General features: G+C 52.8%; 1 protein-coding gene across 2 annotated transcripts in view; it reads right to left on the bottom strand.

The window, feature by feature from the left end:
• Positions 1 to 1,598: 1,598 nt before the first annotated feature.
• Positions 1,599 to 15,241, bottom strand: part of Synpo (synaptopodin) — a 36,410-nt gene continuing 22,767 nt past the window's right edge. Inside the window, exons 2-3 of one of the 2 annotated variants that reach the window (XM_051163319.1) lie at positions 7,928 to 10,314; positions 1,599 to 2,342 (exon numbers count right to left, since the gene is read on the bottom strand). In XM_051163319.1, coding sequence (XP_051019276.1) covers positions 1,680 to 2,342; positions 7,928 to 10,314 — 3,050 coding nt within the window. In that variant the 3' untranslated portion in view covers positions 1,599 to 1,679. Of the gene's footprint in view, positions 2,343 to 7,927; positions 10,315 to 15,241 lie in introns of those variants that run through there. The other variant, XR_007832457.1, reaches the window with a different exon arrangement.

The following is a 15,241-nucleotide window of genomic DNA, read 5'->3' on the forward strand; positions in this document are numbered from 1 at the left end:
TGGGACTCCTTAGCTGCAAGGGATGCTGCAGCAGGTAGGCGCTTTGGTAAATGTGCCCATTAATTATTGACTGAGCTGAGTACCCACTTATTTTCCCAGTAGGGCTTGGTTCCCAACCCATGGGCATTAGGAACCTGCCAAGATCACTGCTTTATTCCAATGCACTCCATTCCAATCCAGACGTCACTTCATCCTGACCCTAGCTTCCCCTAGCCATACTCAGGGGCTCTAGATCACCCTGATGTGTGGGTAAATCTACTAATTACCCCAAATCACATCATCCCTCACACTAACAACAGCCTGGCGTTTTTCTTTCACCTACATATATTTGTGCCTCATCAAACTGCAGCACCTCCATCCCTAGGCTCTGAGTTCTGAACCTCAAGGGGGTGGTACCATTAGCCAACTATGAAAACCAAAAATATCAGCTGTATTCTTCTCAGTGTCATTCTTGGGGATTGGAATCCGAGTTCTCTGAAGTTAAGGGGATGGGCTCCTCAAGGTCACTGGGTATAGTCATGAGCCAGGCCAGAGCAAGATGTGAAAAAGATGAATATAACATTGTTTGCTCTTGTGGGCATGGTACAGGCACTAGGCTGAGGCCTAAAACTGAAGGGCGGGGGCACTTAACTTCCCACCCAGGTTTGTCTCTGAGTTCAAGTCCTGTGGTGGCTCCATCTTCACCTTCCCTCACTTCCTAATACTATGGAATGCATTTCAGGGTGAGAATCCTCAGAGGTCAGGAAGCAGCCCCATCCAGTCCTTGGGTCTCATGTGTGCATCCTGGCTACGGCTTGCATATTATGTGACAAGATCTCAACAAATAAGTAAGGCCAGACTTGGAGCAGCCACGTAAGACTGCCATCTCTTCTCTCCTTGTCTTTGAAAACCCCCCAAAACTTGACATCAGTAAGCCCAGAAAAGCAGAAGTCTGGGACTCTTGAGACCCACAGCCCCAAGGAACTCAAAACTTTACACTCTGCTCTGCCCTGGCCATCGAGATAATTCTGTGGACACCCTGAGCTGGGGTAGAGAAAGCAGCATAGCAGAGCTTGGGGGAGAATCTTCCAGGCCCCTTCTCCCCAGAGGGGCCCAGCAGGGCACCTTGAGCTTGCCTGGGAGATCTCTCTAAAGGTCACCAGATAAAAATAGAGCTTAGTCTAAGAAGAGATGGAAAACAGCTGCTCCCGCCTGGGCCTTGGTGCCAGGAGCCGGTGGTCAAGCCAGGGCCTGGGCATGGGTCACAGCCTAGGTTCTTTCCAGCAGACACTTCATTTGCCAGGCTGCGGAGAAATGAGTGAAAGAGAGAGGAGCATCAAATCCTAGCATGCTGAAGGCCCAAGGATGGGTGCTTAGCTGCCTCTCCCAAGGCTTGCATGTGTGTGGGTGGAAGGGGAAGATGTCTGGAGACTGCACTGGCCAAAGCTACGGGTCAGAGACAGGAGGTTCTAGCGCAGGATCATGCAAATGAACGACAAAGCCAAGGGCTAGAACCCAGGTTTGAGCTAGAACCCAGGTTTGAGCTAGAACCCAGGTTTGAGCAACTAGTCACTTAGGCCCAGAGCTCTCCTTCTCTGACTCCTCTTTCTCTATAGAGCTTTCCTTTGAGGTCTCGGTGCCGGAGTTCCCCAAGTTTGGTGCCTCTTCGGGTTTGGCCCTCCTGGGGTGAAGATGGAATTTTAGGTGGTGCAGGAGGCCTCGGTGGGGAGACTACCACGCTTGAGCCTCAGGCTGCCATTCCAGCCTCGAGGACAGATGTTGTAGCCGAGGATGCCAGGAGACTTAAGCCCAGAGTCCTCAGAGTCGAGGGACACGTCGGAGTCTGTGGGCGAGCGGCGGTAGGGAAAAGGCCTAGACGGTGCGGCCTGAGGACTCCGGGGACTAGCGCAGGGCGAAAGCCCGACGGGTAACTGGCTCCGCGGGATAGGGGCGAAAGCGGCTCCGCGGAAGGTACCGGCCGGGCGGGCTGGTTGCGGAGAGCGCATGCGCGGCGGCGGCGGCGGCGGTACCCAGGGCGGGGAAAAGGGCCGCAGGGTCTCCGCTGCCGCCGGCCGCGGGGAGGCGCTCTTGCGCCGGGCAGCGTTGATGATGTTGCGCGCCAGAAGCGCCTGCAGCTGTCGGCTGGGGGGTCGCGCTTCGGTCTCCGGTCTCAGGGGGGAGACCGAGCGCTCGCTCCACGAGGGGGACATTGGTGGAGGTGGCGGCAGCGGCGGGGGGCTGCTCATGCTGCTCCCGCGGCCCGGCTCCCACGGCCCAGGGCTCACCCAGCCGTCCAGGCTGCTAGGGGGCCGGGAAGCGCCCGGCGTCCAGGGCGGGGACGTAGGTAGGCTCTCCGAGCGGTCCTGGAGAAAGAGCAGAGAGGGCAGGGGAAGATTTAGTGCCGAGTCCTCCAGAGTCAGGGTTTTGGAAAGAATCGGGTATGGTTGTCCATCATACGGAAATAGGAAGGGTACCCAGCAAAGTCAGGTAGTGCCTGAAGTAAAGACGCAGGTGGCTCAACTCAATGCAGAAGCTTTAAAAGCCTTTGTTATCTGGGGTCAGCCACTGCTTGCTTTGGAGACTAACACTCATGTGAAAGAACATAATTTACATTAGCATGTTTCTTGGAGGGAACTGCTAAACAAACTACAAAAGGGAGAGATGGGAAAGACATATGAAAAAGTTAAGGGTTGGGGCTGGCAGACACAACACACACAGCCGCAGGGTCGTGGAAACAAGTATTTTTAAGTTATTACTTTTCTATGTCTGTTTCTAGTTTTGAGCCATACGGTTGCTTTAACTACTTAAAAATGTAGATAGCTAACTTAAAACTTACATTATTTTTATATGTAAAAACAGTTTTTGAGAAACAGTTTCATGCCTGGCACTGAGAGTTAGGGGCAAGTTTATGTCTGTGAGTTCGATGCCCGCCTAATCTACAGAGTGAGGTCCAGGACAAAAAAGCAGGGGGAAAAAGGGGGGGGGGGTCTTATAGCCCAGGCTGGCCTTGAAACTCAATATGTAGCTAATGGTTTTGACCAGCTGATCTTCCTGCCTCTACCTCTTAAGTGCTGGAATCATTACAGGTGTGTGCCACATACCAAGTTTATAATTTAAAAATACTAACTACCACTATTAAGGTTGGACCTCATAACTGGGTGGTGGCGGCACATGCCTTTAATCCAGCACTCGGGAGGCAGAGGCAGGCAGAGCTCTGTGGGTTCAAGGACAGCCTGGTCTACCAAGAGAGTTCCTGGACAGCCAAGGCTACACAAAGAAACTCTGTCTCAAACACACACACACACACACACACAAAGATTGGACCTCGTGATCTTTTTGGCCACGACTATGTTTTGAGGCCACCTCCTCCCTTCTGTTCCTTGGGTGCCTGGCGGGAGCTGGCAGACACAAGCACAAAAGGAAATCACTCACTCTGGTCAGTCCTCTGTCCTCCCTGCACTTCTCGCCAATAGGGACGGTGAGAATGGTTCTGTGCAAACCAGTGAGCATCTCTGGGGTTAAAAAGCACTGCACTGCTATGACAGCAAGCCCGTTTCGGACCTATTGGCGTCCTTATCTGTCCGCGTGCTGCTGCTTCACTCATCAACTCTCACTTCTCCCACCTCAGTTAGTCCGGTTAGGAAGTTGGTGTTATTACATTCATTTTACTAGAGATGAAAATGAAGCCAACGGTGTAAATAAAAGCCCAGGGTGAGCACACGTGTGCCTGTACGTATGTGTGTGTGACGTGTGTGTGTGTGTGTGTGTGTGTGTGTGTGTGTGTGTGTTTCAAAGGCTAGGCCATGCTTAAACAGCATTAAAGGGGTTGAAAGTGGAGGGCTTGGGAGTATAGGTTAAACACACATACCTTAAACTATCCAGCTGTTCACCAATATTCCAGAAATAAGCAGTCTGCGTGGGCTCTTAGTTGAGTCCACGTTCCCTAGCAATCATCCATCCACCTCAGGCCTAAGCTATTGGCTCCAGTGAGTGACTCCACCCCAACCAAAGTCTATAATCACCCACAATTTATTCTTTCACTGTCAGCAATCTGCCAGTCATTCTTTCAACCAATGAAGGACTTAGTCCCTCCCAATCAAAAGAAACAATAGAGGTAGGTGGTGTATAGTCTCCAATCACACCACAGCAGCTGCCACAGTGTCCTTTTACTACAAAGGACCATTAGGAACAGCCAGAAGAGGACATTTTTGGTTGGACATAATGCTGCAGTGACCTGTGGAGGTTTTTCCAGCATATCCACGCTCATCAAGGGAGCAAGTTAAGGCTCAGTCCAAGGCCTCTTTCCTTTACTCCCAGGGTCAGGGCTGTTTGTGTATATACAAGCCAGAGTCCCTGAGATCTGTTCTCTGTGTGTGACACATCCCAGCTGGCAGCTAGGTCACCTGTACAGACTTATGGAGGAGAGCTTCAAGGAAGGCCCCTGCCCCAAGGTTATACAGCAAGGACTAGAGGCTGAGACCAGAATGTCCGATTGGAAAGCCAGAGTCACAAGGGGTCAGGCATGTCCCATTACCTAATGAGTGTCACCTTGAGCTCATGACCCAAGCCAGTCAACAAATGTTTTGTTGTTGTTGTCTTGGACAAGGTCTCTCTATGTAGCCAAAAAGCTACTACCGAAGAGCTCAGTGCATCGAGTCTACTAAATGCCTTGCAAATGCAATTTGTAAATTCAGAAAGCAGCAGCCAGTCACCCCAGCCTAGCATAGCAGGGCCTGTGCATGAGTGTGGTGGAGACAAAAGCTGAGCTGACAGAACAGTTCTGTCAGAGACCACAGAACTCCCAGGCCATCTCCTGCAACCCTGCCATTGCACAGAAGGAGAAACCAGGGCCAGAGACAGGTAGGGGCTGTGCCCAGTCACACAGGAGCCAGGTACTAATCCCACCACTTTCTCTTCTCCACCAAGGAAGCCAGGCAAGGCTGGGAATGAATGTGGCAAATGGTCCAATTTAGATAAAAAAAGGAGACGGGGAGGGAACCTGAGAGAACTGGAGAGGGGATGTTCTGGTGGAAGACATTTCAATGCCACTAATTAAAAACAAAAAACAAACAAACAAACAAAAAATAAAAAAACGCAGAGAGGCAGGCATAGCTGGTCCATCAGAACCAGGCATACTGGTGCATATCTTTCAAACCAGTCCTTGGGAGTCAGAAGCAGGTGGATCTTTGTGAGTGCAAAGCTAGCTTGATCTACCCAACAAGTTCTGGGTTAGCCAGAACCTGCCTCGAACAAAACAAAACAAAACCAAAAATAAACCCAAATAGCAAACAACAACATAATTAGGCACAGAAGCTCATGATTATAGTCCTAGCACTCAAAAGGCTGAGGCAGGAGGATCACCATGAGTTCAAGGCCAGCTTCAGCTACAGACCCTACCTTTTTTTTTTTTTTTTTTTTTTTTTTTTGGTTTTGTGTGTGGTTTTTTTGTTTGTTTGTTTGTTTTTTGTTTTTTTAAGTTTTTCAAGACAGGGTTTCTCTATGTAGCCTTGGCTGTCCTGGGCAAGCTTTGTAGACCAGGCTGGCCTAGAACTCACAGTGATCCACCTGCCTCTGCCTCCAGGGTGCTGAGATTAAGGCATTCACCACCATGCCCGGCCAGACCCTATGTTAAAAAAATTAAAATAAGCCGGGCATGGTGGCGCATGCCTTTAATCCCAGCACTCGGGAGGCAGAGGCAGGCGGATCACTGTGAGTTCGAGGCCAGCCTGGTCTACAAAGTGAGTCCAGGATGGCCAAGGCTACACAGAGAAACCCTGTCTCGAAAAAAAAAATAATAGTAATAATAATAATAATTAATAAATAAAAATAAAATAAAATAAAATAAAGGAACCCCAAACCAATTTGGGCCATAGGGCAGTGTGTTTGCTCTCTCCTCTATATAATCTGGGCCGGACTCAGACTCAGGAAAGGAGTAAAGGGTTAAATATCCTCCTTTCCTAGGCAGCATGTTGGTGACACCTAGCAGATCAGACACCAGGCAGCAGGCACACCAGCACACAGGGACACAACCTCACTCACTTCCATGCACGCACAGCAGCTGAGCGGTTCCACTTCACGTTCTGGCCTGATTTAGGGCGGAGAGGGAGAGCCCCAACCCATGGCAGCAACAGCGCAGAAGAAAGAAGCAAGACAGATTTGAGATAGAGTGTATTGAGCACAGGAAACAGAACCAAAGAGCTCAGCAGGAGCTACAGGGTGGAGGCTGGGTTCCTCCAACTGCCAAACCCCTGCCCCAGGTGCCACAGAGCAGGGTCTCCTAGCAGCTCATTCTGTTCTGAAAAGACCTGGCCTGAAGGAGTCAAGCTCACTCACAGTTCCCCCATGCATCCCCCTCTTCTGTGTGGATGAGCTCACTGACAAGGCACCCCTGTTCCCATGGAGACAAGCCCGAAGCTCATGAAAACTGCGTACTGGGCTTAGCATGAGCACCGCCCCCACCACCCCTGCCTCTCTGGGATCCTAGAAATAGGGCTGGGAAAGAGGAAGTGGGTGGTCCTAGCCCTGGATCTTGGGAAGATTTCATCTAAAAGTGTCTTCTTGTGTCTGTATTCTCTCACCCACAACAAAGTTTAGTTCCAGGGAGGGGGCTGAACCACATCAAAGGGGGAGGGGGCAGGAAGTGGAGAGCTCAGGCTACCTGACTCTGCACTCTCTGTACGAACGGGGAAACTAAGACCTGAGGTGCACATCAGTCTGTCGGAATCCAGACCTAAGTCCAACGCTTTTCCTCAAAGTTCTAGGACTCTGTCCCTCTCTTCTGAGCTACTGTGCCATCCTGAAGCAGCAGCCTATTCCAACCCTACCTCACCAGGTCACTGGCATGGACACCTAACTCCTCTGTCGCTAAGCAACAGCCCATCCTTTCCTCTTTCTTTCTATATGACATTCTCCCTGATGATCCCAACTGCACCAGCCTGTTCTCTCAATCTTCAGTGGTGATCATGGCTGGAAGACCCTGTGTACATGGGAAAACTCAGGCCCAGAAAGAAAAGGTGAATTGGCCAAAGTCACCCAGCAAAGGGGAGGTGAGAGTGAGTCTAGACCACTCCTCTGTTGCCTCTCACTGGACCCCTGCCACTGCACTGAGGTGGCTTCTTTCAGTCACGGAGATCTTGGTTGAGGTCGATTTATCACTAAAGGGTCACTCTCCTTGCAGCACGCCTACATGTGTATAGCCTTGTGAAGGGCATTCTTCTCGGAGATCCCCAGAACAGTGAGGGCGAGGCAGTCGGAAATAACTTGAGGTCTGGGCCCACAAGTCTCCCTCTCCCTGTGTAGAGTCGGGGCCAGGAGAGGGTATGGAGGCGGCAGAGTCTCAGAGAGCAGGAAGATGAGCATCAGAAAAGAGTGGGGTGTTAAGTCCACAGGCAGCAGAGGACTGAGGAGAAAAGATGGAGCCAGGCAAAACTCTCTGAGGCAGCAGAGAGGAAGTGTCCAGAAGGCAGAGGGAAAGAAACACCTCATGAAGGTGAGAATCCAGAAGCAGGAAGCCAGAGGCCAGGAGCCTGAGCCCTAGGAGTAAGGCACACCCAGTACTTGCAGATTCACAGGAGCCAGAGGCTCTGTCTGTTCCAGAAGTCTCCATGAGGACACCTCTGGGCCTTCTCCCAGCAAGACACTGACATCAGACTCCCATCCCTGAAGCTTGCAAGGCCAGGGTAAGACTAGGCTCGGCAAGACCCTTTGAGGGTATTCTTTCTCCACAACCCTTATCACCCTGGCGTGGAGTCTAAGCCCCTTTGTCTACAGCTGAGAGGGGAGATGGTCCATCTACGGTCATGCAGCTTAGCCAGACCTTGAACCATGGATGCCCATCTTCCTTACTATGCCCCTGAGCCACATCCTGCCACGTCTCTCTGGCCCTCCGAGAAGGGGACAAGACAGGCACCGGGATGTGTTACTTGAAGCAGAAAGAAGGCTTCCACACCTGGGCCTCGATCCCAGCATTCCGGGTGGAGAAGGAAGGCCTGGGGGCCTGCTTGGCTCGAGGAGACCACGCCCTGGAGGGAGACACCGGGGAGATGTCACTGCTGTAGGTGGGGCTCACGGCAGTGGGCTGGAGGCTGTCCTGCACTGGGGGGACAGTGTAGAGGCCTGGGGAGGAGCGGGAAGCCCGAGTCAGAGCAGGAGATGGTGGAAGGCCTGCCCTGGGCAGGTTGGGCACCAGGTCCAGGGAGCTAGGCTTGGCTGGGGAGGCAGCACGAGGTGAGACAGTGCGTGACGGGGTGCGTGATGAGGTGGTGCGTGATGAGGCGGCCTTGGCAGGTTCCTTGACGGGCGACAGAGCATAGAGTGAAGGCCTCATCTGATATGGCTGCTGCTTGGTAGGCTCCGGGCGCAGGACTCCGTTCTCAGGCAGATAGCCATGGTAGAGAGAGGCAGGCGGAGTCCGCGCTGGGCTTAGGGATGCCACTCGGAAGCCCCCAGGGGCATTCGTGGAATACTTCCAGGATGAAGGCAGGGACATAGTAGGCGAAGGGCAGCGGGCCAATTCAGCATGGCCTGAAGACTCTATGACGTATTTCTCCATCCGTGACTGGCGGCGGGCATAAAGCTCAGCGCCCTTCCCTGAGGCCTCTGAGAGGTTCTGGTTGGGTTTGGGCTTCGGCTTGGCCTGGATACGGGGTGATTTGAGGCAGGAGGCCCACTCGGGGACAGCCTCCTCAGCTGCTGCGGGGCTCCCCCTGTCCCGAGATACTGGCTCCTGCTGGAAGTTGGAGGCCTCAGCTCCCAGGGCAAAGGGCTCTTCTTCCATGCCCACCTCCCCATGGTCTCTCTGCCTTCGCTTCTCATCAGCTGTCTGCACTAGGTCCAGCAAGTCTGGATTCGGGGTCACCTTGGGCTTCTCCACGAAAGTGAACATTGATTTCCGGCTGCCTCGGCGAGCCATAGACTCTTCCAGGATTCCTGTCTTGTTGGCAGGGACTACCTGGCCCTTCAGATGAGGAGGCTTGGGGTCAGAGCTGGGGTACAGAGTGGAGTAAGACGGGGGAGACCTAACCCGAGAAGCCGCGGGGGCGGTTGACAAAGTCTCCGCATAGGTCGGGGGTGGCGTGAAGCTTCCTAAGGGGCGTCTCTCTAGGACTGGGCTTCGCTGCCCAACCAGCCTCCTTTCCACCATGGGGCTACGGGACATGATGTGCCTCTGCGGCTGGGGACTCCTATCCGCCATCGTGCTAGCCGGGGGAGCCCAGGTCTTCTCTCCAAAATGTCGTCTTCCCATCATGGGGCTCTGCTCTATGTGGCTGGTAGTCCCTGGTGACTGCATCCCAAAAGGCCTGGCCGTCCTGTTGACCACTGATGCAGGCTTAGCTAGCGTGAGATGTACTTCGCTGTACACCTTAGTGGGTGTGGTGACAGGGGCATGTCCAGCCGTCTCTTGTTCTGCCGGTGCCACTAGGGTGCTAGGCTGCACGTCAATGAGCAGGGAGCTAGACATGAGATCTGCTGGTGGTGGCACAGAGCTGGAGAGGGGAGTGGCTTCTCTAGTGAAGGTGCTGGTGGCAGATGACGGGGCTGACACCTTATCAATCAGGAGGATGCTGGATTGTACCTCCTCTGCTGCCACCTGGGGCTGCCCCTCATCAGCGCATGGAGTGCTGGGTTTGGAATCAAGTATGCCATTGGGGGGACACTGTTCCTCGGGTGAGTTCTGTTGGACAGGGCTGACGGTGGCCGGGGGATTCTGATTGACATCAGCAGTGGGCTGGTTGCGGTGGCTGTTAGAGGCCATCGTGGTGAGCGTGGCATTGGACAAGGAAGGGTTCTGGTTGATGTCTGCAGCTGGACTGGGAACTTCAGTTGCGGGAGGGTTTGGCGAGGACGGCTGGGTCTCGAGGTTCTGTGACAGGTGGAGCCCATTAGCTGTCAGAAGGGCTGCGTTCTCCTTTAAATAAACTACCAGCGGCACTTCCTCCTCCTCGCTGGCAACCTTCTCCAGGTGCCTAAGCAGACTGGCCTCCTCTGAGTACCCCTCCATGATGTGGCCAGTGACCCCTTGACTGGGGCTTTGGGGGCTAAGGTGCTTTGAAGGGGCTGGCTTGGAGAGAGGCGTAGGACTTAGACTGATCCCTGGGGCATGGCCTGTGGGGCTAGCAGGATGCCCTGCTTGGAGGGCCTCGTGGCTGAGCTTTGGTGGCCTCTGACCACGGCTCTCCAAGGTGAACTCGTTCACCCTCTGCCGCCGTCTGTTGAAGAGCTGGACCCCTCTGGAGTTGGAGCTGGGAGGGGTGGTCAGCTGGGCTGCGATCTGCTGGCTCCACGCTTTGGCCTCTTTCAGATCCCTTTCAGTGAGGCTGGAGCTCCGGCCCAATGCTACAGAGAGGACACGGGCCAGAGTTAGCAAATGGGCATACAGACAGACAGTCACCATGCTCTCCTACCTTTGACCATTCTTTGAAATGTGGTCTTTACTTAGTTTCCCAGAATCAGCTGGCCTGAAGATTCAAGGGCGAAGCTGATTGGCTACTCAGGATGCCCCCACCCCCATCCCTTGGGTTGCTAAGGCAGCACTCCTCCAAACCGAGTCACCCCACTAACTACATCTCCTATGGTCCCTCTGGCCACTGGCCATTCTCCCCTGCCCCCCACCTTGAGAATGTTTCACATCCTCTGTCTCTCATCTACACTAAAGAAGGGGAAGGAAGGCAAAGCTGAGCAGGGAATGCTGGGAGTATCCTTTTCCCTGACAGCACACCCTCCCTGGAGGGGCCTTCCTGTCTCCTGTCCTAGCTCTGCTTTTCCTCCACACCATTCAGCACTGTTTGAAGTCAACGTGTTTGCATATCTCCTGCTTTATCACCTCCTGGAGCACAGCTCCGCAGGCCTTGCTTGACATGTTTACCTCTGACCCCAACCCTGAGAATAGCGTTCAGCCTAAAGATTACCAAATGTCCAACGCCCAGATCAACTTCTGTGTGCATCTCTGAGGGTCCCTTACACTTTCAAACTCAGAGTTTGGTCATTTGCTTGATATTTCATAGAAAGATGCTAAAACTAAGTTGTTGTTTTTTGTTTTTAAGGTATGTTAAGTTCATCATTATGGGTTTGGGGAACATGTACCACGTCGCACATGGGGAGGTCAGAAAGTAATTTTGTAGCATCAGGTCTCTCCTTCTACCTTTACATGGGGTCTGGGAGTCGAGCTCAGTCACCAGGTTTGCACAGCAACTGCCTTTACCTCTTGAGCCATCTCCCCTACCCCTAAGGATTTTTTTTTAATAGGTTAACATGCAGGGCATGATGGTGCATGCCTTTAGTCCCAGCACTTGGGAAGCAGAGGCAGGAGGATTTCTGTGAGTTCCAGGCCAGCCTGGTCTACATATTAAGCTCCAGGACGACCAGAAGTATAATGAAAAGAACCTGGCTTAAACAAACAAATAAACAAAAAACAAGTTGCTGGGTGGTGGTGGCGCACACCTTTAATCCTAGCACTCGGGAGGCAGAGGCAGGCAGATCTCTGTGAGTTCGAGGTCAGCTTGGTTTATAAAGAAAGTCCAGGACAGCCAAGGCTACACAGAGAAACCCTGTCTTGAAAAAGAAAAAAAAAAGTTAATACATCTTATTTATAAAAATCAAAACATAAAAAAGTAACCATGGCAGTGTCTCCAACCCTGATTCTACCACATCTAATCAAGAAACCACTCTGCCAGTTCCTTCTAGCTCCTTCCCCAATTTTTTCTCATTTTTATTAAGATAATTATTTTAAAATATTTACATTCTTACGTAAGCCAAAGGATAGCCTGGGCTACTGTCAACAGTGGCCAGGCTGGCTCACTGCATTCATCCATCTTGTTCTCCCAAATGCACTAGGAGATAGCCACTGTGTGCCCAAAGTGCAAAAGAGAAAATTGTGTGAGGAAGTTCAGAGATTCCTGACAGACCTAAGACCACACAGCTACGGGTCACAAAGACTGAGTCAGACCATAGCTGTGCACAGTGTCCTTCTGGGGAAAGAAGCAATGGGAAATGGCAAAGACAGAGGTCACTGGTCAGCCCCCTTTTGAGTGACGTAACCATCTCTCTTTCTGTCCACAGTGCCCAGCTGCCATGCACTCGGTGCTCAAGGCTGCCGAACAATGAATAAACAAACAGATGCCTGAACAGATGAGTCACAGGCAGCTGGAGGGATCAGCCTAGGACCAGGGTCATAGCTTACCCAGTGGCTGAGAAAACCCCTCCTCCACTGTGGGAAGCTAATTAGCTCTTGAGGAATCTGACCCTGCCCTCCCTCCTAACTCACCCTAATTAGCCCTGGCCCTGACAGGCTGATGGGGCTCCAGGGACAGTCTTTCTAGGCATCTTGCCAGCCTGGCTCAGAGTTTCTGGACTCTGAGAGATGGAAGTGCCTTGAGAGACGAGATTGGAAGTACACCACTATTCCATTTTATAGATAGGGAAACTGAGGTCCAGAGCATACTCCAGGGCAAAGCCCGCTGGTCCTATGCTGGAGTCAGCAGAGAGGTCCAATGGAGGCCAGGTACAATCCTTGCTCCACAGCTTTCTGGCTCCATCCTCCTGTCTATTACTCCTGTAGCTTCCCCCTTTATTCCACAGTGACAGTACATAGCCTACCCCACCTGTACCCCAACACCTGGTGGTATTCTTCTACCCCAGTAACTGCCTCTATAAAACAGGAAGGGTTTAGCCAGCCCACTCCCCTGGGACAGCTGAAGATGAGGTCTGCAGACACACAGGAAAGTCTTTAGGAAATGTTTGGATCTTGTTGTGTCTGCCTTCTCTGTGCTTCTTCGAAGCAGGTCTCCTGGCCCAAAGCCAAAGTCTCTGGCCCCCGGGGTGGGGGTGGGGCATCCCGATGATCTCGGCAAGCTTTTACCCCCTCCCAAAGTCATGGGCTCCTTAGCTGTGAAGGGTTTCGAGGCTACCCTGAGATCACAAACACAAGAGGTCTGTCTTCATCAGGTCCAGGGCAAAGGGCAAAGAAGGCTCATGCTGCCCCAGGAACAGCTGACCACTGTGACCCCGCCCCATTCTGTTCATCAGGGCAGACAGTGTCCGATCTTTCTCCCGCAAATGGCATTCATGGCATAGATCAGGATCCTGAAGGGCACACATCAGGGGACCCAGGAATCATGGAGAAGCATCACAGCCAGAGCCTCAGCCCCTCAGAGGTGGCTGTCACAGCACAATTCTCCATGCCATCCTTGCAACCCTAAAGCCACACTCCTGCCATGTGCAACACCTGTTCCCATGCCCACCCGGCTGGCATGCTCATGACCCCGAGGTGAGCCTCCCCGAGGTGAGCCTCCCAGTGGTACAGGCGTCTCAACCATGAGCTTCTGCCCCACCCCCACCCCTGGCCATACCAGTAGACAGCTTTACCTTGCAGCCTGACAGCCCTGCAGAAATTCACAGGTGCAAACCCACCCGGTGTGACCTGGGATACAGAGCCCAGCAACGTTGCTTTGATGCACTCCCAGCAGTTGCAGCTAACACAGATTAGGCACACATTACATGCAGTTTACTCGTGCTGTTTGATTTGCACGGTAACCCTATAAGGCGCAAGCTGCCATTGTGCGCTCTGTGTTGATGAGAAGAACCAAAAGACCAGAATGGCAAGGTGAGCTCTCCAACATTACAGAGCTACCTTTACCCCTGGCTCTTGTCACTGCAGTGCACCCGGATCCATGTCCCTGCACGTTGCTGCTTCCTCCTTACTTTCCTGCTTCAGGACCAGTCCTGTGCTCCATCCCCCACCCCTCACGTACACACACACACACACACACACACACACACACACACACACACACACACTCCTTCCCAATCCCCTGTCTTCCAATGCCCTTGGAGAGAAGCCAGCTTGGGAGGCTCAGGAAAAGAAAGGGTCACAAAGAGGAGGTGGCCCAGGCAGGACCCAGGCTGCTGACTTCTGGGCAGGCTAGTCATAGTCTCCTTTGCCCTAGATGACCCTCTCCTCCTGTGAGCTCAGAGCTGCCCTCTAAGCTCTAAGAGGAATGGCAGAAAGGGTCAGAGGGGAGTGAGTCTCCCTCCTAGTGGACCCTGCACCCCAGGCCAGCTGCAGTGACACCACAAAAAAGGAATTCAACAGGAGGTTTGGAGCCAATCCAGCCAACTAGCCTGGCAACCTTTTGTCACCCTGCACAAACATGGGGGTGGGGTAGGGCAAGACGTGACCAACCAAAGATAGCCTGGAGTCCCTTGTCACATGCAACAGAGGATGTCCCAACTGAAGTCTCCTAGGGCACTGTCACCCCTGCTAAGAGCAAACTTGTCTAAGACTGTGCTTCTTGGTTTTAGAGAGGTCAGAGGTGAGCCAGGGCCACGGGGATCAGCAGCCCTCCACTGCCTGGCTGTGGTACAGGGCCACAACATCCTTTTTTCCTAGCCTAGATCTCTGAAGGAGAGAAGGAGAGGCTCAAAGACAGCATCGCCTCAGGGAGGTGGGGATGCTCTGAGTCAGGCCTCACATGGCCCATGTACACGCCGTGCTCATTGTTCTGTTCATGCACAGGGCACTCCCGAAAGAAAACGCTGTCGCTACTCCCATATTTGTAGATGACAGCCAGGCTCAGAGGTGCCCACCCAGTGTCAAACAACTTTCAGTGGCAGAGCTGGGATTCAGAACTCAGAAAGCCTGACTGGGAAGTGAGATGTCTTAACTGCTCCACTTTCTAGCTCAGCACTTCAGCGGGAGGGGCATCAAGGAAGCTTCCAGGTTCCTGGAAGGTACTGTACAGAGCCCGGTCTCCTTGTGCCATCAACCTCCCCTCGGATGGCCCCTCGGCTGCTTCCTATCGCCTCCTCCTTTCAGGAAAAGAGTTGATGGCCTTTTTTCTCACTACGGCAGAAATGAATGCTAGGGTATGAAATAAATGCTGGTGGAGTAGGAAGCCCAGAAGGCTGGAGTCAGTAAACTCCCACCCACTTCTAGTTTTGCTCTCTCCAGCTCTTGGTCCTTATCACTTTCCGTAGGCAGCCCCCTATCCTTGCCCATCAGTGGGCCTGTCTGAAGTAAGGGAGGGGATTTGAGACAGGAGAAGAGAGGCCTGAGCCAAAGGTCAGGATGATGAGAATTCAAGGAAATGTTCCTCCTCACTACTGCCATCCATGGGAGTGTCCAGGCAAGGCGAGTGGCCAGGATGAGAGGCAGAGGTGGCAACAGAGGTTGGAACAGAGGTTGGCCTGAGGCAGCCCATTGTAGCAGCCTGGGAGCCTTGGCAACAAGATGGGTAAACAGGCTGGGTAAACTGGCCCCCCTGGT

The sequence above is a fragment of the Acomys russatus genome, chromosome 20 (assembly GCF_903995435.1).
Source record: "Acomys russatus chromosome 20, mAcoRus1.1, whole genome shotgun sequence".
Lineage (NCBI taxonomy): Eukaryota > Metazoa > Chordata > Mammalia > Rodentia > Muridae > Acomys > Acomys russatus.